The sequence below is a fragment of the Galendromus occidentalis genome, unplaced genomic scaffold (genome assembly GCF_000255335.2).
Source record: "Galendromus occidentalis unplaced genomic scaffold, Mocc_1.1 scf7180000077547, whole genome shotgun sequence".
NCBI classification, from domain to species: Eukaryota; Metazoa; Arthropoda; class Arachnida; order Mesostigmata; family Phytoseiidae; genus Galendromus; species Galendromus occidentalis.
In genome coordinates this window covers 23,532-49,404 of record NW_003805535.1, presented here as the reverse complement: position 1 = coordinate 49,404, position 25,873 = coordinate 23,532, and the positions used below count along the sequence as shown (strand labels likewise).

At 49.6% G+C, this 25,873-nt stretch overlaps 2 protein-coding genes and 1 pseudogene across 2 annotated transcripts; 2 read left to right on the top strand and 1 right to left on the bottom strand.

Annotated features, from left to right (window-relative positions):
* Positions 1-802: 802 nt before the first annotated feature.
* Positions 803-3,300, top strand: LOC100909187 (gastric triacylglycerol lipase-like). Its single transcript, XM_003748633.2, has 7 exons — positions 803-919; positions 1,042-1,364; positions 1,572-1,722; positions 1,822-1,932; positions 2,053-2,235; positions 2,317-2,472; positions 2,971-3,300. Exons 1-7 carry the CDS (start codon positions 803-805, stop codon positions 3,298-3,300), a joined length of 1,371 nt encoding a protein of 456 aa, XP_003748681.2.
* Positions 3,301-7,484: 4,184 nt separating this feature from the next.
* LOC100909043 (lipase member J) lies at positions 7,485-12,190 on the bottom strand. Its single transcript, XM_029112938.1, has 8 exons — positions 12,117-12,190; positions 11,887-11,960; positions 10,163-10,488; positions 9,327-9,477; positions 8,854-8,967; positions 8,216-8,383; positions 7,926-8,081; positions 7,485-7,829 (listed from the first exon to the last, which is right to left on the bottom strand). Exons 2-8 carry the CDS (start codon positions 11,887-11,889, stop codon positions 7,485-7,487), a joined length of 1,263 nt encoding a protein of 420 aa, XP_028968771.1. The 5' UTR covers positions 11,890-11,960; positions 12,117-12,190.
* Positions 12,191-14,714: 2,524 nt separating this feature from the next.
* On the top strand, positions 14,715-15,781 carry LOC114828510 (uncharacterized; annotated as a pseudogene).
* Positions 15,782-25,873: the final 10,092 nt, after the last annotated feature.

Genomic DNA, 25,873 nt, shown 5'->3' with positions numbered 1-25,873 from the left:
CATTGAAAAAAAATCTATGCGATCGATTCCCAATCATGAAAAGTATGGAATCGAGTCGGTTTTCCCCGAGAAGAGAGGAAACTCTGGGCCGTATGGTATGTGATCTCGGATGCTAGCTGGTTTCAAATATCTGGTCCCCAACATCCCCAAGCTCCTCGTTCTCGACAGACCTCGCGGCACTGTTCAGCCTCAGCCATACCAGGCTCACTGGAGTGGAGTCGGAATGGTGGAGCAAGAGAGCAGACGTCAGTCCCGGATTACTCCAATCGCCTGCGATAAGATCGAAGGACTCAAAAGAGGAAACTGCTACAGCAGGTCCACGCTCATGTTTCCTGTTTTGAGACTTTTTTTCGGGCTTTAATTCTTCGGGGCGCCTTTTCGAGAGCGTCGTTTTCCCTTTCGGCTGGATATGTATGAGCTCGGAACTCGAGTCGGAACAGCATGCTTTTCGCGGGTGCGGTTTGAAGTACTCAAGTAGTGGCGCCCCCTGGGCGCGCGAACTCCGCTCTCTCCACGGAACCCAGGTGAGCACCCCCTCGGATTGCCCTATAAAATCTATTGGTGAATTCCATCAATCTGACGTATGGCCCTTATCTCTCGAAATTCTATTCGATCCGTAGAGGATCATGGGGCCTCACCGCATGTGATGGACCCTTGGAAACACCATCGCGTGTTCTGGAGCGCCCTCGAGAGCTGATCGGAAAACCATTTTTAAAGGATCCAAAATTTAGGTGTTGAAGGAAGCCACTCGCCCCGAAGAGTCCCATCGGACCGAGTGGATCGTTCCCACGGGACTCGCGGAATGTTCGTCAAACTCTCAATTGGCATCATCGGAGCCTGGACTCTCATATGGTCGGTGAAGACATTGAAAGGCATGTCCCTAGAGGAGGATATAGCCGCTCTACGCGCTGATGATTTGGTAAATTAATCCGAGTGAGCTGATCCGTCCTGTATCGGCTGCATCGGGTGGGGACTTGATTCTCCCCACCTGGATTACAGAGTCGACAGATGAGAAAAAAGTTGAGGAAAATCTGAATTTAGGAAACCTTCGTTGCCCTCCGTGGTATGCACTTGGAGAGACATACGGTAATCACGATCGATCATTGGCGGCTCGAAATTCATCGGATCAGGAACAAGCACATCTATAACGAGACGCTATCCTCGCCGGTGATGCTTTCGCACGGCTTCGGGGCCTCGTCCGTGGACTTCATGGTGAATCTTCGGAATGAAAGCTTGGCATTCATCTTGGCTGACTCTGGATTCGACGTCTGGGCTGTGAATTATCGTGCGAACAGATTCAGCAACATGAAATCCGTCGATGGAAAGCTGCGGGTGCCGAATTCCGAGGATTTCTATCGCGTCACGTGAGTTAGAATGAAGTCAGTCTCCCATCATCCAATCTCATCCTCTCATTTAGATTCTCTATTACTCAAGGATCTTAGTCGGTCGAGTCCGGTTGAGATCAAGAAAGAACGTGAAGATCTATGGTGGTTCGCTGTATCATCGCAGCTTCCCACAATGTTCACAGTAGGCGAGAGTAGAATGATTGAGCATTCTGGTGTTCCCAAAAGGTGGCAGTACATGGCCGAGAGGGATGTTCCAGTAATCCTCGATAAAATCCTGGGCCACACCAAGCAAAACCGGATACACATCATAGGACAATCGATGGGCTCCACGGTGCTTTCCGCGTTTCTCTCGGAAAATCATGCTTATGATGGCAAAGTATAGAATGCAGCAAGTCTCCTCCCGAGCGATAGACGTTTGATATTTGAATCCTTGCTTATCGGGGTTTCATTCGATCCCGCGATATTCCTTCCCCAGATCGGACACTTGGTTGCGATATCGCCCGTCATGAGATTTGGAGAGGACACTTCGTCCTACATCAAGACGCTTTTCCGGATGACGCGCGCCCTACCGAAAGTAGCTAAAGGCGTAAGAAGCAATCATGATGCGGACTACGTACAAAGAGGCATCGAAATACGACTCGGGACTTCGAGCGTTATTCCGAGTGATCTGCGGAATAATTCGGGTTCTTGGTCTCATCCCTTGCAGCCGCTCTTTCCGCTGGTGTTCGGAGAGCCGCTGTATCCAGTGACGAGCAGGATAACTCCTCTGACAGACTACTGGCGGACCGCAACGTGTCGCTTGATTCCATCTCTTTGCCGGTACATATCTGATTTCCTCTTCCAAACCGACTTCAAATCGACAATCGCGGGAGACCCGCACTTGAAGAAGGTAAAAGAGATCGGATTTAGGAGAGGTGTGTTCGGTTGGCAAGCCATCCTGAAACTTCAGCTGCCTTACATCTACTCGTAGGAACGTATGTCTCTGTACTTGATGAAGTTTCCTTCCGGAGCAACGATGATGAATCTATACCATTTCGCTATGCAATTCGGTAGAAGCCCCTGGACCAAAATGGACTACCGGAAGATTCCGTCGACGGGAATAAGCAATCGGGGCGAATACTCTAGGGTATGTCTCCCGTGCTGATTGAAAGAACCTATGCCGCAGGGATGGAATAAGTGACCGTTCCAGGATCGATTAGCTACCGTAAATATTCCAGTACAAGCCCCTCTCCAACAGTAGCCCGTCTCCAATAGAAGCCCCTCGGTGGGATTCTCGAGTTGTAGAGAAGCCCCTTTCCAACGGAAGCCAGTCTCGGACAGGAGTCCCTTCAGGGGCATGAAATCAAACCGGGAAGTTCTGCTCCAGACCATACCTTCAGATTTCACGAGAAATCCAGCTTTTTGAAGTCCCTTATTCCCAATCACCGTCATTGCACGACCGCGCGTAGAGTCATGAGGGGCTCCCCCGTAATAGAAGCCCCTCTGCAATAGAAGCCCATCTCTATGTAAGCCCCTCTGCGCAGGGGTTTAGAATGATACAAGCCCGGGCTCGTATCGGAATATTTACGGTAATCCAATCGAGCTTGGGACAAAATTCTGTATAACTTCTTTCATCATTCTGCAGGACGCACCTCCAGCTTACGACTTTTCAGCCATCAATGTCTCGATATCCGCTCACTTCGTCAAAAATGACGTATTCTTCGGATCGCGAACTGCGAAGTCGATCGTAAATATGCTGGATCTGCGTGAACGAGACGTTCAGTTCGTAGACGGGAATGGCCTGAACCACATCGACACCGTGTGGGGCTGGGATGCCCGATGCTTCCTTTACGACGATATTATCGAGAGGCTCAACCGAGCTGAGCTTTCGAGAAGCCTGAGCCACAGGATCTATCGGACACAGCGGGTGGAGACCCACTTGCGATCCTTGGATTTTGAGAAAGCATGCTCTTGAAGAGGTCAACTTATTGAATGACTCCTCTCGCCACGCTTCCCTTTGATACTCCATTCGGAGAGATCTCTGTTCCTAAAGGGGTGAATCAACGAGAGTAGGTAGTAATAAATCAAGGGATGCATCCATGAAGGATGAGGGCCAGCTAGACACATTATCAACTAACTTTTCTCGGTTCGGTATTTTCTCTGAAATGACTCCCCACTATCAGTGTACCAGAGATATATCTCTAGTTATTTAGTTACCTGCCAATCGGTCAGCATCATCGAGAACCCATTTCTCGGGAGGTAGGCGACTCCCCTGCGACCCGCTCAGGAACGCAGGAGCCGGAACATGTTTCAACCCAAGTCTCTTCTCGGCCCGGCTCATCGCTCGTTGCAGCCCCATGAAATCAAGTTTGTCATCGAACCCAATGAAATCCCCCTATACAATAAAGCAGTAATTTCGGTTCGTCACCGTAGCGAAAATGGGAGTTATCAGCGTGTCAAAGGACTCCAAATTACTCCTTGACGATGCAGAATCATTCCTGCTGGCGTAAGAAGCAATTTTCCACTTGATCAATCGCATCGTTCTCAAGTTATCCCGGAAAATTAGCAAGTTTTCCTCCGGTGTGCGCAGGATGTTTTTCCTCTCCACTAGCTCTCTCCGCATGATGCCCCGACCGTTCCGCCAAGGCGCGAGTCGAAAGACGACGCAGCAGCCTACTGAGTGAGCATGATCGGGGTGATCAGAGGATGGAGAGCGTACCAATAAGTTGCATTCCCTCCAGCCTCAGAAGCTCATTTACTCCTGGAGGTCGCGAGTCAGCATCGCATGAGAATAATGTTGTCATTCACGGTGTCCCGACCGCCCGAGTCTGCGAAACTATGAGGACCGCTCGCTTTGCATTACCCGATGAGCCGATAGCTCCGAGATCGAACGCAGAGCTCTCCAGAATATACTCAAATGATATTACGACTGCTCCGGCGACAATCGCCCGGATCGAATGACGGCGGACTGCGCGCATTCTTCAAGAGATTCAGCGACAAGTACGAGAAATCTAAGCAGTGGCTGTCCGTGATATGGGCTTTCTGTCGACAACTCTCGGCAAACTCTCAGAGGCTTACGGAGCATCTCATCCGGCTCGCGGGCTAAAATGCCCGCGTGCCGGAATTTCATGGCTGGTCAAGCATGGAGGCATAGAGCTTCCGGGCAATCAGGCTTATCTAAGAAAAGTTCGAAGGCTTCATTTTTCATTTTGAAGCGACTCCTTGGTTCGAGGTTCTAGGTGGGAAACCTCGCCACGCTCGCTCTTTCTCGCCATGTGAATCGTGGAGACATAGCTGTGAAGAATCAAGGGAAACCCCGAGGGAGACATCAAATCAAGGTCTGAGCCATGGCATCAAGTTAGTCCGTCTCGGGTATCAGGGAGCTATGGTGAGCCGCGCCATTGCTTCAGGCAGAGGCGCGCACAGGGAGGGGTGGCCTTTGCCCCCCTCTAGAATTCATCGGCCGAAACGCTGAACGATGGTTCCCTGGGAGGCGCGTCACCATTCCGATCCTCACTGTCTCCTCTAATAACATACTATTGCCGTACAAGCCCCAAACTCTTCTCGGGTCTCGAGTATCGACGTCATGAAGAATGGATGAGCAACTGCAGCTGCAGGAGTTCTGGCCCGAAGTTTTCTAGCATCGGATAACTTGGCTTCTGCGGTCATGCGGTAGTCTCGCTCGACTGTCATCTGAGAGAGTGAAACGGGACTCATATTCTGTTGCTCTTTTTCCTGCACATCTTCCCTGAAAACTTGGGAAATCGTCGACGTTGGGAAACGTCGGGATTTCGGCCCGTTCGTAGCCTTTCGTATAGGTATTCGCTTTCATATGTACTATGTGGCAGGTCTGATCCCGAAGCTGCAGAGTTCGGGTGAAAGCTGACTTTACACCTGTCAGTACGTTCTCTTTGGAATTTTCCTACGACCCGGCTCCAGACGGCTTAGATATCGGGGCCTGAAGACTCCTGACTAGAACTTGCCATAGGCATTAACAATCATCAATGACCAGTTTGGTTTATAATTTACAATCACCACAACAACCTGGAACTCCTTCTGGGCGTCAATGCTCAAAGATACTTAAGCCAGCCTTGAAGGTATACGATTCTAGAAATACTTGGGGAAGGAGTTCCTCAATCAGATTTCCTGCCTTATCCCGGCATGTCTTGTCGCGAGAGAGCTCCGATAATAGTTTTTCTTGCAATCCGGATGAAAATCGTAGTGATTCTAGAATGCATGTATCCCGAGAGGAGAATCCGGGGACGTTGCGTTTTTTCGGGATCCTATGGCGTACGGGGCCAGCGGCTTGTTCTTAGGAAGTCGAATGATTAAACTCGGTGAAATAGTATCCTGGTGTCGAAGTCGTCTAATCATATCAACCGAATCGGCTCGTTCGAATCAAAGTAGGTTGTGTAACATACCGAACCAGATGTCAGTCTCTCTCAGGCGGGGTGAGCGATCTCCTCTCTGGAGGAGTACCGGCCATCCTTATTGAAATCGTATTGCTGCGATTCCTTCCTCGAATGCATACGCTGCTCCGGATTGCCTCAATTTCAGACTTGCTGGATACTCGATTCCATCGACGGAGCTGTGACGCCGACGTTCAGAGAAAGAATGCTGTCGTTCCTCAGTGTAGTGTGTTACTTCAGCCAGAGCGCTCTCTTCACTCCATGGTATATGATTAAGGCATCCCTGCCCGGGAGATTACTTGCCTTCGATTTTTGTGAGAATCCTCTCCGATGAACGGTCAAGTTTTTCTGCAAGTCCCCTAATCGTAGCCTGAGATTTCCTTCGATGAAGTACGATTGATCGATCGACAGTTGGTAGATTCGATGCATACATTGGATGATGTTCGGGGTCAGCAAGGGTTTTCGAATCGCGGAATCGTCCAAACTATCATATATCCGTCAGATTTCATAAAAAGAAGGGATCTCGAAGTTCGTCTATTCACCCAACGAATCGACCATTGTGGGGCCACAGGTGTTTACCGCTAATCTGAGAGCTCACCTCGTTTCAGTCATGCGAAATGCGGCTACACCGATAATAACCAGACATACTGGAGTGACTTCCGAATTTGGAAAGGGCTTGAGCGTGTGGCACTTCAACCGCGCGGGGTCGACTATCGGTATTCGCTTGTGTTCGTCAAAGAAGCGCGGGCTCCCGTGAGCGTGATTCCGAATAATCGTTGAGCACATCCCTCTCCTGAGCGACAGACTTGATTTTTGGTCCAATGAATGGCTCAATTGAGCTCGAAATCGCCCGATCCTGTTGCGTGCCTGCATCAAATTAACTTTTCTTCTCTTCCAGGAAGGAAATGCGACGATATCCGATCCCCATGCGGAAATGATCGATTGTCGATTGACCGATGAGGGCAAGTGGCTCAAGGTGGTACCCGCTATGAATTTGAGTGCTTGCAGAAGCTGCGCGGGTTTTCCGTCGAAGACTTCCATCAAAGCGTACCTTGCTAGGTACAGGAAGCCGAAAAACCATGAATCGGACACTGTCGTAAGCCGAATCGGGACTGGTCACACCGAAATATTCTGCACGAGCTCCTGATTAGAGCTAAATGATCTCATTTATCCTCAGCCTATGGCTGCTCCCGATCTCGGCTGGCGTATGTGTTGAATAAGCACCGGTTTTGAATGAAATAAATCACGGTGAAGGAGAACAAATGTGTGGAGTGTGCGCTTTACCATTGATCCTGGTGATATGCATTTGATTGTTTATTGAATTAGTTCGGAGGCTGAGGGAAAACCGGACGCGCGAGCTCATAAGATCTCGAAGAGCGAACAAGTCACTTTAGGATTTGAGATGATCGTTTGAGCTGAACCGAATAATCTGTCCGGAGCTTGCCCGACCGGATGAGACGACTTTTGTTGTGAGGGAGGCTCCCAATAAGCTCAAGCCCGATTGAAAACCAGCTCCGAGAGCGATATTCGCGGAATTTATTGAATATTGCGGATAGAAAGCTCCTCTGTCATACTGCCAAATCGGAGGATGGTCCGAAGAAAATTTCCGTCCTCATGGTGATTAGAGGTGAACGCTCGAAAGATGAGTGAACTCTGCGAGCTATCTGGCACGGAACCTGCCCACGGGCCTAGACCAGAATTTCACTGCTAGGACGGGATTGTTTGAGAACGATATCGCAGCAAATGAGCTTCACGATTCGCCGCTAGCGACGATCTGATCACAGTTATTCTCCAGATTCAAACTTTCTACATATGCGACCGCTCTTCCGCGGTACTCGATCCTCTCTTGACCGCGGGTCATTTCTATGTTATTAAATCTTTCGACGATGTCATCGAATATCCAGCACCGGCTGTCCCAGCCCCAGATCACATCGAGATGGGTGAAATCGTTTACGAGCTTATAATTTTCCGGCTCGATGTTGAGATAGTCAATTACTTTCTTCGCCGTTTGAACCCCCGAGATCATGTCGTTGGTGGTGAAAATCACGCTGTAGTTTACTCGCACGCCGCCGATATCGTACACTGGAGGCTCATCCTGGAGCGAGAAAGAATGTTAAACATTGCTCCTTCTCACCGATGGCTGGCTCGGACCCTCGAGAAAGACTAGCAGAGCTCGAGGGAAAACACTCACGCTCCCGTACTCGTCGATGTTTCGGATTCCGCTCTGAGGAATTGATCTGAAGTCAAGCTTCGCCAAATTCCCCCGAGAATATCCTTGAGTGAAGTGGTACGCAGTCATCAGAGTAAAGCCGCTAGGGATCATTGAGCTCCGGATACCATTCCTCAACTGAAAAAACAAAATGGATTTGGAATACATATGCCGATGGGGAATCGATATGACTCGCCGATTAAAGGAAAGCCAGCACCTGTGCATGACATCTGCTGGCCTGGAGTCGTTGGGTCCCGAAGTTTACCACTCACCGAAGCAAGGTGACTATATCCTAGACCAGGCTGCGTGATTATGACCATGTTGAGGAAGGCTTGGCAGAGCAGCGGGAACATTTGACATTCAGTGGAGGATGTCGAGTCAAAATCCGAGAGCGAAGCCGTCGAGAGTATTTGCCGCCCGAAGAATGTCGTGAAGACGCTCTGAAGAATGGCTCAAGGCTTTTCAAATTTGCTGGTCGAATCTCTTTAATATGTACCTCCGAATACCCCCAAATGAAAGAAAGGGGTCCTCCTGGGATAGGACGCTCATATGAATATATTGAATCTCGCAAAATCGTCGACATGGGACCGTGAAGTTTGAATTCGAGAGTTGCGGAATGACCCCAGCTGATCAAGACGCTCTTTTCTTAGATATGGGATGCTTTTTTGCGTCGAAATACAGCCTGGATGTCCCTGCTTTTTCTTTGGAGATATACTAGAAATTCGACGCTTCGCACGTATAAGGACGAGAGTTCCTGACGAGTATCCCAGGTGCGAGAGTCTTGAAACCATATGGAGGATCTTATATCTTGCTTATCCCGTCGGCAGCTTATGTATTAGGGCTCAGCAGCTTATCCGATGAGCTATGCTCGAGATGAGGGTTAAGAAATTCGACGGAAGTGATGACTAACCTTCGCGGACATCAAGAAAGTTATTGCGGGAGCGATGCTGAACAGAGTTCGCGTCTTGAAAGAAGCATCAGGACCCGTTCTCAACACTGGGGCGAGCGCGACGAAATGTAGGATCTGCGACACAGAAGCTGTGAGTTATGGCTCGAGACAAGCAGCTCGGAAGAAAGTTCCAAGAAACCGGGGCCACGGCGGAAACTGACAGCTTTCCTAGGAGTCTCGTCGATATTCGGTGGAGAGTCGCACATTGGTACCCGGTATCGCGCGTTCCTGTCGGAGGATCGAGAGACCACATCCGGGAGCAGCCGGCCGGGAGGCTGCAGCGATGACCGCTCCACGAGCGCTTATCTGTTCCCATACCTTTTTCGGACGTTTGGGGAAATGAACGGGACAGATAGGTCCCCCCTCTCAGCTACGCTCGCTGCCCTTATGAAAATTTTGGATCGGAGATCGGTCAGGATTTCAAGTCTGCATACCTTGTCATCGTATTTGTGATTTTCCGATAGCATAGCGAACATCGAGGTGCCGCCCATAGAATATCCGACAGCGTAGATCGCATCTTGCTCAGTTTCTTCGAGAATTTTATCAACCACGGCCGGAATATCCCTCTCAGCCATGTATTGAAACCTGGAAAGCGACAAGGGGTGTTGACCTTCAGAGAGATCCTAAGGCTGCAGTCCTTATATCTCACGTGATATTAAATGTCCGAAGAAGCGAAATAATTTTACGATGCGAAGTAGACATTCTTGGAAGATCTAGAGACCATAATGTTCAGGGAGGTATCGAGCATGTGTATGTACATAATATGTACGTGGGTGAACGGTCCCACGAGAGGCAATCTTGTTCTGGCTGATGCCTGAGCGGGTTCATTGCCTCCCTGCTAAGCGTGCGGTAGCCAAGAGGAAGGTTTTTAGCGTTTGATTCTTGAATGCCGGAACCCTCGAAGTGCCGCGCGAATGATACAGTCAAGAGTCGCCCCAAACGAAGGAAGCACTCCGGAGATTATATTCTACATGGAATGAATATCCGGGTACGCGAGAGAGAAACATTGATGATTCTGATGGACGATTCACAACAATGCAACCTCTGGTTGAGCCACCACCTGGGGCCTGGGGTTCCCGACTGTGTTCGAAAAAGTGAGCATTGTGATGGAGGGCTAATAAATAATCGAGCCGTAAATCAACAAAATATAGCACATTCGGGAATATTATATTCAAGATTCGGTGCTCAGAGATCTGGTCCGCTCTATGGAACACAATAGCTGATAGTCAAACTCAGGTCGCAGGTATGGGGAGGGGCTTGCAGAACTTACGATACTCGGAGATAATCTTCCGGGGTTGGCGGAGTAATCGTACGGTCAGATGTCATTTTCCGATTGCTGAAGCGATTCGCTCGAAAGTTGATCATCCACACGTCGTAGCCCTGATCCGCCAGCAAAAAGCCGAGGCTCTCGTTTCGACGATTACTTAAATAGTCGAAGGAGGCGGCTGCGAAGCCGTGGCAGAGCAGGACCGGCGTCGAGAGCTTCGGGTCGAAAATCTCCATGTTCTGCACCCGATGGACCCCGAGCAACCAACCATCCGACGTCAACACGTCATAGGATGTGAGATTCGCACCATGTAGAGCCGCATACGTCCCCTGGAGCAACAATGTACGTACTTGAATATCGAATCCATATTTGACGGGTACGAGTATTTCTCTCTCCACCTGCAATCCTGAGGAACTGAATATTCCAGATGGTTCGAGCTTATTTGAAAGAGAAGTATTCCGAGCTGCGTGATTCCTTTATCCATATCCATACCATATATATTATAACCATATACAGGGTGGGGCAGTATATTCTCCCGATTTTGTTTTCCTCATAAAATCCGAACCAAGAGGGATAGCGAAGTTCTATTTGCGGCAACATGACCGGGGGGACTTGCCCTTTCTGGAAAAGAAACCCTTTGGTCCGCTATTCTTCATCTGGCAGACTAGAATTGGCGAGATAGTGAAATAACGGTCTTCCTGCTGAAAACAATATCAGAGATCAAAAGTCGTCGGCAATGGGGAATGACTGAATCTGAGTTTTGAGAGACGAATTCCGAAGCAGAGCGAGCATTTCGAATATGGTCCCATTTTTTCGAGGTGACTCCGCGAATCTTTGAACATTGAAGCTTGACATTTTTGTGCAAGCTATGACCGACATTTGCTTTCAAGCAAAATTTCCTGTGGAGATTTCGATTGAGAATCAGTTGAGAGCGAAGTGAAGTGACTAGCGAATCAGCTCCATCATGATTGGGACACCCGTTTGCGAAGCTTTCGTGGTGAATCTTCTCAAACTTTGGAGGAGTGATCTCATGCTAGGCCATTCCGTCATTGTCAACGAGCTTGAATATCTTTTTCAGTGGTAAGACTATTATTTCATTATCTCGCCAATTCTTGTCCGCCAGATGGGGGGTATCGGACCGCAAAGGACAAGTTTGTTTTATGAGGAAAACAAAATGGGGAAAATACACTGCCCTACCCTGTATAAACGCCGCGCGACTGTCACGTTGAGGTCTATGGCAGCTAGCCGGAGGAGGGGTTCAATCGGTACCAAACTCCGACCAGGCATCGGAGTGGTCCTCATGACACCGCAGGCCGAGTTGCGTGGAGTACTATGACGTCATCTAATCGCCCTCGCCACACCGCAGTGTTGTCGCCGCTCGCCGTAGCTCAATAGTGGTTCGTTCTAGGAAACATTCCCTCTTGCTCAGTCGCTCGAATTCATTCCCCAATCTGTTTTCCGGCAGAGGGAAGAAATCATATCCACACTCAATTTATAAACCGGCCCCATCGCTCAAAAGCCTATCACAGCTCGAACTTCCTCCCGAAATCTATATGTAGCCTTCGGAAAGGTTCTACTCGCCGCGCCATCGCGCTCTGACGCGATCGATGCCCGTGCTTCAACGGTCGTTCCCATGTGGTGCGTCGGCGTCGCGAAGCGCGCACATCCGCTCCTGTCGCTGACTCCGTGCTCCTCTTCATCTCTGTGAATTACGTCCCTACACTCACCATCCCATCCTGCAGTGCATTCAGCTCATCGTCGACAGAAAAACATGACACAGCGATCGAGATTGGAACAATCACTGGAAGGAGAACGTGATCCTCAGGAAATCATGGAACCCACAGCGCTTCCGACACCCACAATACGTATCCCGACGCCCATAATACCAAGGACAGCGCGGAGCATCGCAGATGACGGCTACTCTGAGCTGACAGGAAAGGCTAATGAAGAAACTCACCTCGTAGAATTATTGTGGAACGATTCTACATAATGTCCAGCACCTGGAAGAGCGGCTCCGTGGCTCTAGGCGCTCTGTCCCGATCTGGGACCGTCAACGCCGTCGTCAGAGCAGCGCGGCAGCTTACATATGGCCTAGTCACCAATGTCCGTGAACTGCTCCGGATATGTGTGTGGATCAGGAAGAAAAGTGTGAGAGTTCTGTGAGAATGTTATTCAGATACGTTGCGTGATTCTTCGAGGAGTCTCCGTGGGACCTACATTGGGCGGCCCGACCCCCGGGGGATCGAGAGTGCGGTGAAGGTCTCCTGTGTTGCTCAAAGTCATCATATACCGAGATAATCCAAACATGAGTTCAGCTTCCGAAAAATAATACCGTTGTGACAGCCGAGTTCTAACTGGAACTCATTAGCATGTTCCTTGTCAATTCACCCATAAAATGGTCTGCCTTCTGGTCAGCAGTCGCGGTCTGAAAATCTCCTAAACCCGTCTGGAACGAAGTTTGAACTTCCGCAGCTGCTGATTGGCACTGGGCACTCACTCAAGACTCGTTACTTCTCCCCGACATCTCAGGTCTACTGCCGCTGATGGGAGACTTTCACAGAGCATTAATTGCGAGATCAGAATCATTGTAACCGGAAGCGAGTGACGACCGGCCGTTCAACCAATTTTTTTCCATGGAGGACGCATACTGCTAGACTCACGCCTCCGGGAATGCAGAGCGTCCAAGGAATCGGTGACCAACTCTTTCTGCCTCATCAACTTACACACATACGCTAAATTACGTACGTGATTGTTGCCCTGACCCTCCAAACAAAGAAACTTCCCGAACTCCAATAGCTCAATGAGGTTGACCAGGAAATTTTGTCCAAAATATTTCCGGGGTCTGATACCCGTTTTGTTCCGACGCCGGCTCAGATACTCTTCACACAATGTAAAGTTCTATCGACTTTGAGACGGAAGTGGAGCATCGCAATACAACCCACCTGAGGGAGGTCCAAGGGGGTTCTATCACTATCACAATCGGATTTTTCTCGGTAGATATGAAAACCAAGAAATTTGAAGGAATTCGAAGAAATTCGAAGGGTTCTGAGGGTACAGTAAGCTCAACCTTCGGAGGAGCCCCTGAGCTTCGGATCGACGTGGGTCCATGTCTTTCTTCTCTTATCACGTTGAAGTCTATCAGCTTTGCTCCGCGAATGACGCCATCGCAATCCGTCTATGGAACTGATGGGCAAAGGACGGTTCATGGCAATTCGAATTATGTGGGAGGCTGTTATTTTCAAAAGCCTCGGAGTACTCCGGAGGAAACAGAGACATCCGTGAGCTCGGCCTCCAAAAGAGCTTCAGAGCTCTCCTCTGGACATCTGTTGGAATCTTTAGGAAGTAGGCGGGATCGGTCTCAGCGGTCGCCGAATTTCCGGCGCAAAACGCTGCTTTGGCTTTCGATCAGCAATACTGATAGCTCAGAATATGCGCAAGGACACATAAGATCTGGCGAACATTTGACGATGCCGGTGGGCGATTCATGCACTATGCCTGAAGAGGGGACAACGTCGACTCGAGCTCCCCCTCCCTTGGGCGCCGAGTCTGAATTTGAACGTCTCAAGGTAGCCTCTTCAGAAGCGTCGAAGCGGATTGAAGAATATCCATATCCATCCATAACAAATTTCGTCAGGGCATCCGAGCGCTCTCCATGGCGCCTCAGGCCATAAATAGGTTCTGAGGGGTTGCATCACGGTGCTCGAATTTGCCCCCAGAAAAGCGGAACATGACGTCATCGAGTGCCCCTCGCCACACCACAGTGCTGCCGCCGCGTTCCGTGATTCCAGTTGCGGTCAGTCCCTGAAAGCGTTTCCCTTCCCACGCATGATTCACCGCCGCGGCCAAAACCGTCGCAGATTCAAGCTTCGCCGCCGCGCACTCTAGAATGACCGCGAGCATTCCCGTCGCCGCGGCAAAATGCGTCGTTGTTTCAAGCTTCCGCCGTTGCGCTTTTAAGGTTGACCGCGGATGATCGCGGAGCATATGGTTCCTACCTTATTTTCCCTCGACACACTCCTTTGTATATCGTCCGCTCGCCGGGCATCCTCTATTACTTTTTCAGGACATTAGAAGAGCTTCCAAGTTTCCAACACGCAGTCAGATTCGAGGCCTAAATGAATTCCTAACGGTTAAGCGAGCGCTCCCGACTCCAAGAATATTTTACTGTTCAGTGCGCCCTAGGGTGTCTGTATTTTTCTGTTCCGTAGTCCTCGAAGAGTTCAGCCAATGGATTCAGCGATCGAAGAACCGATCGCCTCTCGAACTCGCTCAGCTTCGCGTTCTTTTCTGATTCAGGGAGCATTGAGGCAACGTCAACACAGAGGTACACTATCAGCGGAGAACCGTGAACGGATTCGCGAAGCTGATCGCATGCAACATCGACAGAGAAGACGTCAACCGACAATCTTACCAGCACCGCACGCATGGACCTTGCGAGAGACCACTCTTTTTTACCTGGGGCCGATGAGAACACTCTGTGCGTCATGCCGCGCGTCTCACTTCCAAGCGAATCCCCGGCACCCGGACACTCCGTGAATGCTGTGACACAGGCCGAATGGCCTTGCGACTTTTTGAGAATAATTCGGAAGAACTGAGACTTCTTTTCCTGCCTGCGCACTCGGATGATATGGAATTCAGAAACCGTCACAAAAATTTCCACGAGAACATCCAAAACTTCAATTCTGCATTGGCTCTGGCTTCTGTGGGGGCTCGACCCGCGCCGCCCAGAGGACGGGGAGCTTTCTGTTACAGAATCCATGATCAAAATCATCGTGTAGGAGCTTTACATCCAGAACCCGACAACGCGCGACTCTACGGTCGAATCTACATCCTGGATAAAGAGCAGGCTACCGACTTGCGTCTTCAACAGAACAGCCAGTGTCATTCGAATACCATGAGGACTTCGAGTTCTCTGTTGATGGCTGTCAATCCTTACGCGAGAGCGTTCAAAATGTTGAGCGAAATCTAAGCAGCAGAAAATCAACTCGCGCCCCGGGAGCAATGACCTTTTCCGGAACTAACTATGCGCTTCGAGGAGGCAACTTCCCATGGTCTAGGAAGTCGTCCGTACGATTTGCCGACTGCAAACGATATCGCGGTCGTTTGACCTTACTGAGCACGACTACGTTCCTCCGCAGAGAAGCTTGGCTGTGCATCGGAGGAGCGGTACGCTGACACACATATCTTTTCTCGATGACCGATGCGATAGGCTCGCTTACCCATGATTTCTCGCCGCTGGCCAATCGTGTGGGCATCCGAACTTGATGAACTCGGAGGAAACAAGAGGATCACGCAGAAATATTTCTATTCTTGTTTGTTGTCCTTGCGGAATAACGAGTTTATTCCATTGGTATATGGAAGAGAACTCCTGCCACAATTTGTCGTAGACGCGTTTTTGTCAAGATCGAGCAGAATCCACTCAACTACCATAGAACTCATCCGAGAGAGCTCCGCATCGTCACTTATAGTGGATTGAGTGATCATTTCCACGATGACGTGCCGGGACCCTCAGGGAGACGAATCGTTCTCCCATCTTCGTTCATCGGGAGCCCCCGGAATATGCAGCAGAGCTACCAAGACGCGATGGCCCTCGAGGCGACGAGGGATCTCCGTGCCAATTGAGTGAGCAGCTTCGTCCAAGGCTGGGAAAGCCGAGAGCACGACGGCCGCTCCAATCAACTTTCTTCGACTGATTTCGACGACAGTGACGTCGATCGGAAGTTCGGAATATATTGACCTCGAGTTGTGCCTGTTCTTGGTTTTCTCTGGTCATTTCTTAAGATAATCTTACAGAACCATAAATAAGCCATACAAATTCTGCGTCTCACACAAATCACTGCCGTGACAGAGCTACTTTATCGCCATGTCGATCTCAAGATGCATAGGAGGTGATGTTGCGCAAGAGAGAGTGTTAATGAGCATGCGCGCGATCACGAGCCTCTTCGTAGGAGAGATGTATGCCACCGATAGTTCACATCTCTTGTGAATGTTGAGCAAGCGTTACGAGTCGTCCATCTAGCTAGTTATTATAAGGAATCCAAATTCCAATCGATTTGTGATCGTGCTGGTCAGCTCCGTCATGCTGTATTGACGAATCGGTGATCCAGTGGTGACAGCGATTCCACAACATTGAAATTGCGTTCTCCACGGAACTCCGTGATTAACTTCCGACCGGAATTCGCGGGCTTGCTGTGGGTAAGTTCAGATCTCTTCAAAATGTTCACATCTGACATGCGTGACAGCGGCTATACATATCGAGTATAACTCTTCACTGAGTGTGTGAGCGAGTCTGATTCTCGACCTTCTTTCGCCGATCCACTATCCCGCATGTGTGGTGAATTAACGGTCTCGTCTTCTCGCCGCGCTGCTTCTCGAACTATCGGACCTAATTCAATCTCGCTCGGGATTCGAGAAGCGCGGCCGAATCGGTGGAAACTGTCTGATGACTATACGTGAAGTCGCCGTTCCGGACGCTGAGAGATGAGGTCAGAGCAAGTTAGTCTGGCGCGGGAGAACAACTCCACTTCAATACCACGAAGAGCGCTATCGTGGCGCTATTCAATGATGAGAATCGGGGACAGCCGACTCCTATGTACTTCCAGGAAAGCTTCACAAGCGTTTATAGGTATGAATATCAGAGGAAGCTCGGTGTACTATGATATAGTGCCTTGCATGAAATGCAAGGGTAGCCTTCAAGACTCCGCTTCGCTCCGGAGGAGCTCCGTGGTTCTGCGCAAGGGGGAGTGCTGGGGGCGATCTGCAGTGGCCCGATGAGGCCCTGGAGAAGTCCGCTGGAGGAACTGCGCAGGTTTCTACAAAAATCACGGTCGAAGAGAAGCCCAGGGAAGTCCTGCTCAAAGTGTTTCTCTAGCGCCAGGATCATACGGAATCCATCATGCAAAGTCGGCCTGACCGAATTGACCGGCTTAGCGCGACTTCGAGGAGCGCAAGATTTTACGCTCACAAGGAGCACTGTAGATGCGAGAACGGCTGACGGAGCATGGATGGGAGTAGAGCCTTAGGGGTGGAGAATCGTCCGGGTGACGTACATATCTCTTCCCAGATTCCGCCGTGCTCGAGGTCTTGCAGAGATTCTGGCCTCGTCATGGCCTCTTCTCAATGACCCAGCTGCTCCGTGTCAGGCTGAGGGCCAGAGAAGATCTCTGCTCCCGAGTTCCAAACGAATTGAGAGATCCTGGCGTCAGCACTGTGGTCCCTTCTTTCTCGTCGTCGTTCTAATCTTTTCCAGCCCAGAGCCTGAAGATCCGATTCCCAGAGATCAGAGACCGAGATCCCGGTCTCTCGAAAGGGAAGCGAGGAATCTAGTCTGGAGACACCCTTTGGTACGACTGGAGAGCTTCCATCGGAGAAGTCGCTGGGGAAGTTGCGAATGTCCGATCCCCTTCATTGCGGCTCTCTTACCCTAAGACCATTCCTTCTCCTGGACTTCGGTGGTGAAATCAAGCGGGCGGACGGAAACCTTTCGTTTTAAGGTGTAGGTTGTCAATGATGGATCTGAACTGAACCATGACTAGGAAATAGTTCAGGAGGTGGGAAGCCATCTGAAATTAAGGACCGAATCGGAACAACACCTCCAGAATCGATTAGTCCGAAGAAATACTGCGATTGCGAGCGATCTTCGCGGATTACTGATTTCTCCTCCACCTCTTCCTCACCAACTCACCGAGAGAAGGGCCGATAGCCTGAACTCGAGCATGGAGAGCGCGCACGCGGGATGAGCCAAGTTCGCCAGGAGTAGATCAACTTCTCGGAAGAGCTTTTTAGTCAACCGGTTCTTTATCCGTAGACCTCGTATATCGAAACGTATCTCTTTCAACTGGAAGAACGGTTTCCCGGCTTGGCTTTGTCCAGAAATCAGATCGATGGCGAGAAATGATGTTGAGAAATGAGCGAATGAGGAATCCGGGAGACGATCAAGCGAGATCACAGTCACCCCCTACTGATCAGTGTGGGGCAAATTTTCGCCGTGATTATGATTATGATTTTACCGTAATCATACGCATGCGTATGATTATGACCTTAATCATACGCTTGAGTATGATTATGACCGTAATCATAATCACACGTGTGATTTTGATTATAATCATAGTCATAATCACAGAAATCACCGTAATCACACGCTTTCGTATGATTATAATCATAATCATACGTGTGATTATGATTATAATCATACGCACTCGTGTGATTACGGCCATAATCATACGCATGTCTGTGATTATAATCATAATCACACGTATGATTATGATTATAATCATACGAATGCGTGTGATTACGGTGATTCCTGTGATTATGACTATGATTATAATCATAATCACACGTGTGATTAAGAATGTAATCATACGAATGCGTGTGATTACGGTGATTTCTGTGATTATGACTATGATTATAATCATAATCACACGTGTGATTATGATTAGTAATCATACGAATGCGTGTGATTACGGTGATTTCTGTGATTATGACTATGATTATAATCAAAATCACACGTGTGATTATGATTACGGTAAAATCATAATCATAATCACGGCGAAAATTTGCCCCACACTGCTACTGATTACGAACCTTCACTTCGAGATTATTGGAGACAACCAGAGTCACCGAGAGATACAATAAAAAGAGAAGTGCGAGAAACCATTGATGCAGGTCGTCTCGATCGGTAGGGAACAGAACATTAGTGATCAGATTTCGGAAAAGCAAGCCGAGAGAGAGGAGCAAGGTTATGGCGAGAAGAGGAGAAATCGCATTGGAGAATGTAGCAAGAATTCCATGGTATGCTTCAATTATCTCCTGAAGAAAACGGGATGATTGGTTCACTGATGATTTGAATTATCCATGGTTGTCTAATTGAGCCCACTCATTGAAAACCAAGTTTCCGACAAACCTTCAACAAAGATTGCTGTCCCAGTCCGGGTTTCCGACTCATTGAGTCGAGTAAGTCGAAAATCGGCCGAGTACACTCATTCAAAGCGCCGTAAACGAAGGTCATCAGGATATACAGCAGCGCCTGCATAACAAACGCTTCGAGAAAGATGATCAAGGCGAAACCAAACATGATGTTTCCCAGCGCGGATGCGGCCAGGAGATCTTTCCTAGCGGTCTTGATCGAGGAGAATATCACCAAGAAAATTATGGGCAGAACGCCGATCGGAGCGATGAGAGCGATCCTTTGGCGGGGTCGCCCCAACCTATGGACAAGGACTCAATCGTTACTAAAGCCCGCAGGGGTTCCTCCTGTACGTATGTTCCTGGAAACGTGCACGATAATTCAGCCTCCCTTTCGAGGAAAAAGGCCGAACAATGGAAGTTGGGCTTACAAAATCCATAAAGCGTTGAGATCGTTGAATACTTTCACGAAGAGCTTCGTTCGTCGCGTTAGGCCAATTGCGTATGTCGCGAGTAAACACAAAAATAACTCTATCAGGAAGCATCCTGCAGAGTTCAGAGTTTCGTGGAAATCGCTAATTTCCTCGAGAAAGCGGATCGAGTGCCCGTAACAGAGAATTTCGATTGCCTTATACAGGAGACTGAGGGCTACGGCGAAGGGAATCAAAGAGAAAACGAAACGAGGTGCCTGGAAACGACCTTGATGCCACGTCACAGGATGAAGTCCAACAATCCGCGAAGTGAAAATGAGAAAGCCAGAGCCGGGAATCGCCGGAGCTCCCTCTGGCAAGTTCGTGAACATTCCTCGAACAGAGTCTGTGGGTTCGAAGCTTGAGCGTAGGCTCCTGTCCGACGAATCCGCTAATAGTGGACGGCTCGGCTCACTTTGCGGAGGTTCGATCTAGAGCTGGTCACGACGTCGCGTCTCTACAGGTTTGATGACTGATTCTCCGATAAAAGCTTCGCTCCGAGTTCCGACCTCGGCTTTGTGAGCGTGAATAGCGTGTGACTCATGCCGGAATGCCGTATGTATCACGAAGCCGTATATGTTCGCCAAGATTCCAGATGTCTCGTTGTCCGTGAATCGAGCGGTCATCAACTCTCTCCCTAGAGAATCGTTGCCCCGTCCCCCCTCGGCACGCCACTGGAAGCCAGATTTTGCCCTCTCGTTGACGCTCATTTGGCTCAAAGGGTCTCTACATGGCTCGGATGGTGTAGGCCGTATAGCCAGTTTATGAGAAATCCGTCGGACGGCAAAGTCAGCGGCAAGAGATACCATCTTCCGAGAAACTGGATTACGTCTTCCGCCGCAAATAATACTGATGTTTGTCTGATGTTTGACGTTTGGTTTATTGCATAGGAACTGCTTGTGAAGGAACAGCTTAAGTTCTCCAGACGTATCTACATAAAAGTAGTAACACTACCCAACAATAGACTTGACTGACAGACTGACACGATGGGGGACGCGGCTCGAAGCCGGATGCTTTTGCCTCCGTCGTGAATAGTCTGGACGGATCTCAAGCAACCAGTATCCAGCTAAGGCAAGAGCTTCTGCAGAAGTCCTCTGTAGGAGGAAACCCCTCCCTCATTGCGGCTCATCCACACAGTCTCCCTAAGAGTATCGGAAAACTTGAGGCTTCGGCCTTCCCGCTGGCTGGAAGCACCGGATTGTTCGACGGTGCTATCACAAGACTCAACGAAATGCCAGGCCCAATGGGAAAACGTATCCCCAAAAAATACGCGATTTCGTCGTGTCTGGAAACGAAGGCCCCAGTCGAATGGAGGCAGTTGCAGAAGTTCCACGAGAAGGGTCATCTGCTCGGGTTCGCAACGGTTTGGAGCTCTCAGTTGCTCCTTGAAATTCGCCCCCATAAGCTCTGTGGACGTCGGAAGAAGTTCTCCTCGACCAAGCTACGTTCTCACCGGTCGTCGGCAGGGCTCTTCATTCGGAAATTTGAGGATGCACCCCGTAATATTCTGCAATAAGTCAAACTCCTCGAGAATAAACTTACAATGCAAAGTTGTTTGAGCCTAGAATTCCGACTCTTCCAACGCCAAATGATCGTCTTCTTTAGTGCTTATTTTGCATTTTTTTCGCATATTCCGCCTCTTTCTCGTGAATATTCGTTATAATCTTCCTTGTGAATCTTATTTCAGGTATTTTCAATGCTTGAATTGACGCACCCTAGTCATCACGGTTTCCAACTCACTACGCTGTATCTCAAGGAATTGATGAAAATTCAAGTTTCCGGCCCGACGTGAGATGTCTCTTACTCAGGGTCCCGATCCGTCCGGGTCCAACTCATCGCTCCGATCAACTTCGCTCTCGATATTATGCTTGTCTTGTACAGGAGCTCATTTTTCGCGATGAGATAGACAGTAAAGTTTAATTGATCCCTCTCCACCACCCGAGCCCTAGAGCGGGGACCCACGCTGATACTCAGAATCAGCGTCTCAATATTCAGATTCTCGAAACGAGATCAACTCCTCAAGCAGCTGAGTAGTGTTCGAAGTTGATGAGAAAGCGAGACAGAACCGTTCTGAAGTGAGGCTGCACGTCGGGAGAATGAGGTTCTATTCCTTTGTCGTCCCTCGTCATTCACCTCCTTCAGTTCCCCGGCAGCACATAGATCCGGATTACGATCCTTAGACGATTTTCAACAATTATGGGGTAGATTCAATTCTTCGACAAATCGAGCTACCTCCCGGCGATAATTCTGTCTGGCGGTAGTCGAGGAAGCTTCGATGGCGTCGAAGTCTTCGATTATATCGTCGAAGCAAACACATCTGGTAGAGGCTCCATTCGCCACTTCATGATGCGTGTATGTTCCGATATCGTACATTTTCTCGACACGCAAAGCCGCCGCGACCTGCAGTTGGTCTTCGTACGAGAGGAACATGTCGTTCTTCGAGACCGTCATCGAGATTGGCACTCGGACGTCGGAAAAATTGTACCGCGGTGGCTCATCCTTCAATGGAGAGAATTTTGCACTTCTTGATTTTTGCCTTTGACACGCTGATGCTCCTTAATTGGGAAAAGCCGGAGAACTTACACTTCCGTAGAGATCTCGATTCCTCAGACCGGTGAACGGATACAAATCGTAATCTGTTCCAGCGTAATAACCTTGTTTCCACTGCTGGTACGCTGAGAACACTTCCATCAGACTCGTTCCAGCTGGGTACATGCTCCATCTCAAAGCTTCCCTTGACTGAGGGTACAAGAGGAACGTCAGCTACCGACTGCCTGTCCCGGAGGGTCACTCACATCTTTTATCTAGTGAGCCCGAATCAGATTCCCGATGTCTAGGTTTGGAATGACTAAGCAAGTCATTCTTGGACGCATCATTAATCATTATGATCACGCAGCTCAGGGCCATACCAAGTTGACTTGGCCGTCCGTTGCGGAAATCGCCGCCTGGTCCATGGCGGTTCGACACGGCATCGGAAAAAAGTAGCAAGAAACTATTTTCACGATACGCAGGCAGTCACGAAGGACAGATCCCTTGGAGTCCAAGATTTGCATCCCTGTGATCATTCTGAGAATCTATAGGGAGGAAAATTTTCCTCTTCAGACTTCCTGCTCGGGACATTCTCACTTCAAGGTTCGAAAAAAACATCTCGGGGGTCGGGATCAGTCCTTTGTCGAGAAACTTACGGGAGGAGGGAGGAGCAAGACAAATTCGATGAGGAACTTCACCTTGGCGAAGAAGGTTATCTGTATGGCTGGCTGGAGGAAAACGACGGTGTTGATCTGCGGGCGAGTCAAATCATGTTAGCGGCACGGGTATGAGGGCCCTCCCGCGTTTTACGCCATGTGATGATCAAAGTTGTAACGATTGAGAAGACATTTACTCTATCATCGTAGGTATGATTAGTCGACAGGTAGGCCAAAAGAGCCTGGGGTCCACCGGAGTGGCCGATCAGGTTTATATTCTGCTCCTTACGCTCGGAAAGAATGAAATCCATGGTGGTCGTCAAGTCGTAATCAGCCATCGCTGAAAACCTGAAACCAAAATGGCTCGAACTGAGTATGATTCGCAAGTCCTCATTCTGATATCGGATATCAACATCGAATCATTTCCAAGACTTCGTTCCAAGGGTCATTCGATAAGCGCGACCTGTCATCGTAATCGAAAATCTGTGCTCAAGCGATGGTAGGAAGTGAGTGAAGGAATTGAAGGACAGGAGAAATGTCATACGTGATCTTGTAGTAATCCTCAGCTGTCGGTTCTCGCAGCGACCCGTTCACTCTCAGCTTGTTGCTGTACGTGTTGGCTCTGCGATTAAAAATCCAGACATCGTACCCTCGATCCGCCAGCAGGAAAGCCAGGCTCTCGTTTCTCAACTGACTCAGCCAATAATTAGTGCTCCCGATCGCTCCATGGAGCAGTAACACTGGCGTCGAGAGGCTTTCGTTGTATATTTCCATGTCACGTAGTCGATGGAGTCTGAGCGCCCACAGGTCTTGCGTGACTGTTTCATATTCCGTCAGGCGAAATCCGTGATATTTCGCGTATCCTACCTGGTCGTAAATTCCAATCAAATTCGATGGCGATCTACCTCAATCATGCGAGATATCAACACTTTTGATACGAGCGATTTGGGCTCTCGAAGGATATTCAGGCGGCATACGACTACCGACTTCGGTATTCCCTGTCGGGTACTGCAATACCCTTCTCATGTCGGGAGGATCCTCCATCGATTGTCGGCAAGAACTTTCCAAGATTTGCACGCTGATTCTCAGGCCCAACGATAACTCCGGCTCAATCGCTTGACCGGGATCCAAAACCCGAGCATGGGCATCGGTGGAGGACGAATAGACAAGGCTCAGGAGTCCCAGCCATCCTTCCATTGGTTTCCTCATGATTATTCGTTTCCAACAAACTCACCAGGTCATGGGTGAAGAGGTATGTCTCTCGGATCAAGTTCCCGCACCCCGAGGATGACATGAACATCGCCAACAACACTGCAAGCGACAAGGCTCATTGTATTGAGCGCCATGACCACGCGACGCGGGCTGCGAGGACCGTCCGCGAAGATCTCTTTTTGGGCCCCGTAGTCGCAGGGAACGATTGCGCCGGGCCGAAGGAATCGTGCGGCTCACCTTGGCATGTTCGGAAAGCAAGCTCGAGGGTTCGGCGGACACATTTTCGAGCAGCTCAGGGGCTCGACGACAGAGTTCGTAAGGCGTTCCAAGCCCCACTCTTCGACATGAGCCGAATCTCGCGTTCCCTCTGTCTCTTAGAAATAGCACGGGGTCGTTCGCCTTCACCGAACCCCAGAGTTCTGCGAGTTCCGTGAGGAGACCAGCATCCTCCACAGGACATTCGGCGCTTGAAATTAAGGCCTGCAGATCAGTCACTTACGGCGGTTCCACCGCGCATCCCCGATCATCGTTTCCCCCAATATTGGTCCCCCAATTATCGGTCCCCAGATGATCGTTTCCTCTAATGTCGGTCCCCCGATCAACTTTTCCCTCAGGATCGGTCCATTAATCCCATCAATCATTCCCTCGATCGGATCCGTCAATTCGGACGTCTCTGCCAGTGTCGGTTAGCATGGAAAGCTTGACGCTGTACTTCGTCACTTGCTTCTGGAGACTTTTTATTATTCCAGAGAGGTTGACATCGATTTCCCGGACGATTCGATTGAAGCCTCGATGCCAGCCTTCTATGTGGTTTGTGGTTCGAGCTCCGAAGTTCCTATAGTGTTTTCATGAACCCTGCGGATCTACTGCGTCGTTTTCCAGCGACGTCTCTAATGACACTAATGACTGTGAGAAGGCGGCATTGAGCTAGCCATGCGCAGGATACTCTGCGCTTCGCTATTCGGCATCGATTTCCCCGGCGAGCCTTTCACGTTGTTCATCAGGAAGGAGCTGATTGCGCCAAGGGCGCCTGTGCCGCTTCAATTCTCGAACGGAAGAGCTCTTATACAAGGAAGAGATCCGTTGCCACAGAGTGCGCCCTTGCCCGGGAATTATACCGATCCCAAGTCGGTTCAGTGAGCCGCTTATGACATCACTGAGCTCACATGGCTCGACTTCGAGCTTCATCTCTCCGAGCGACGATGCGAAAGAATCAGCTCACGGGCTGATTTTCGGCAGTACCTGACCAGGCCGACAAAGAGACAGTAAAGCATGCGGCCTTTGGCGGCCCAGCCTGCAAGCAGACGCACCGCTCCGATAATAATCTCATGCTCTGATGTCATGTCAAACGAAGCTCGCCCATCCGCTTATTCGAGAGACCAATGAGAGGCCGTGCCGGTCGGCCATCATGTCGACTGGGAGCCGGATGTCACTTGGACAAAGATGGCGGCACATCATACGGATTCCGGGATTTCGCGAAAAAAGATCTACCTCTTAAGCCGCAATAGATGACTCCTAGAATCCAGCGGCCGTCAGTGATTTCATGAAGCTGGGTGAGAAATTGTGATGATACCAGAGACGGAGTACCAGTCTGAAGATTGAACTCCGAGAGAGGTGAAACTCGTCACATGACATCCGCGGCTTCCTTCGTCACTGTTCACCAAAGCTAGCCCAGCGAGGTGTTCCACGTCAAAAGCTCCATAATGGCCGAATCGGCTCTCGGAAGCCAAGCGCTCCGTGGCGTGGAACATAGGAGACAGGAGGCTGACGTAGTTTCGATCACCCATAACTTTGCGCAGAATTTTCTTTTTGGGATGTGGCGTGAAAAATAGGAATGGAATTGGAATAAACAAAGAATGTCTGGTGTATCCCTCGCAATCTCTACGTATTCGTGTTATACGATCACTGAGCCCCACAGATGAGAGCTGATCGTCGCTTGCCTG

Bases quoted from the DNA above. Each gene is read 5' to 3' on its own strand.
- LOC100909187 (XM_003748633.2), top strand. From the start codon at position 803: ATGTTCGTCAAACTCTCAATTGGCATCATCGGAGCCTGGACTCTCATA. The intron at 1,933-2,052 runs GTAAGAAGCAAT...CATCCCTTGCAG, and splicing joins TACCGAAAGTAGCTAAAGGC to CCGCTCTTTCCGCTGGTGTT. The intron at 2,236-2,316 runs GTAAAAGAGATC...ATCTACTCGTAG, and splicing joins GAGACCCGCACTTGAAGAAG to GAACGTATGTCTCTGTACTT.
- LOC100909043 (XM_029112938.1), bottom strand. The intron at 9,478-10,162 runs GTAAGTTCTGCA...GTCGCTTTCCAG, and splicing joins GAAGATTATCTCCGAGTATC to GTTTCAATACATGGCTGAGA. The intron at 8,968-9,326 runs GTATGCAGACTT...TCTGTGTCGCAG, and splicing joins ATCACAAATACGATGACAAG to ATCCTACATTTCGTCGCGCT.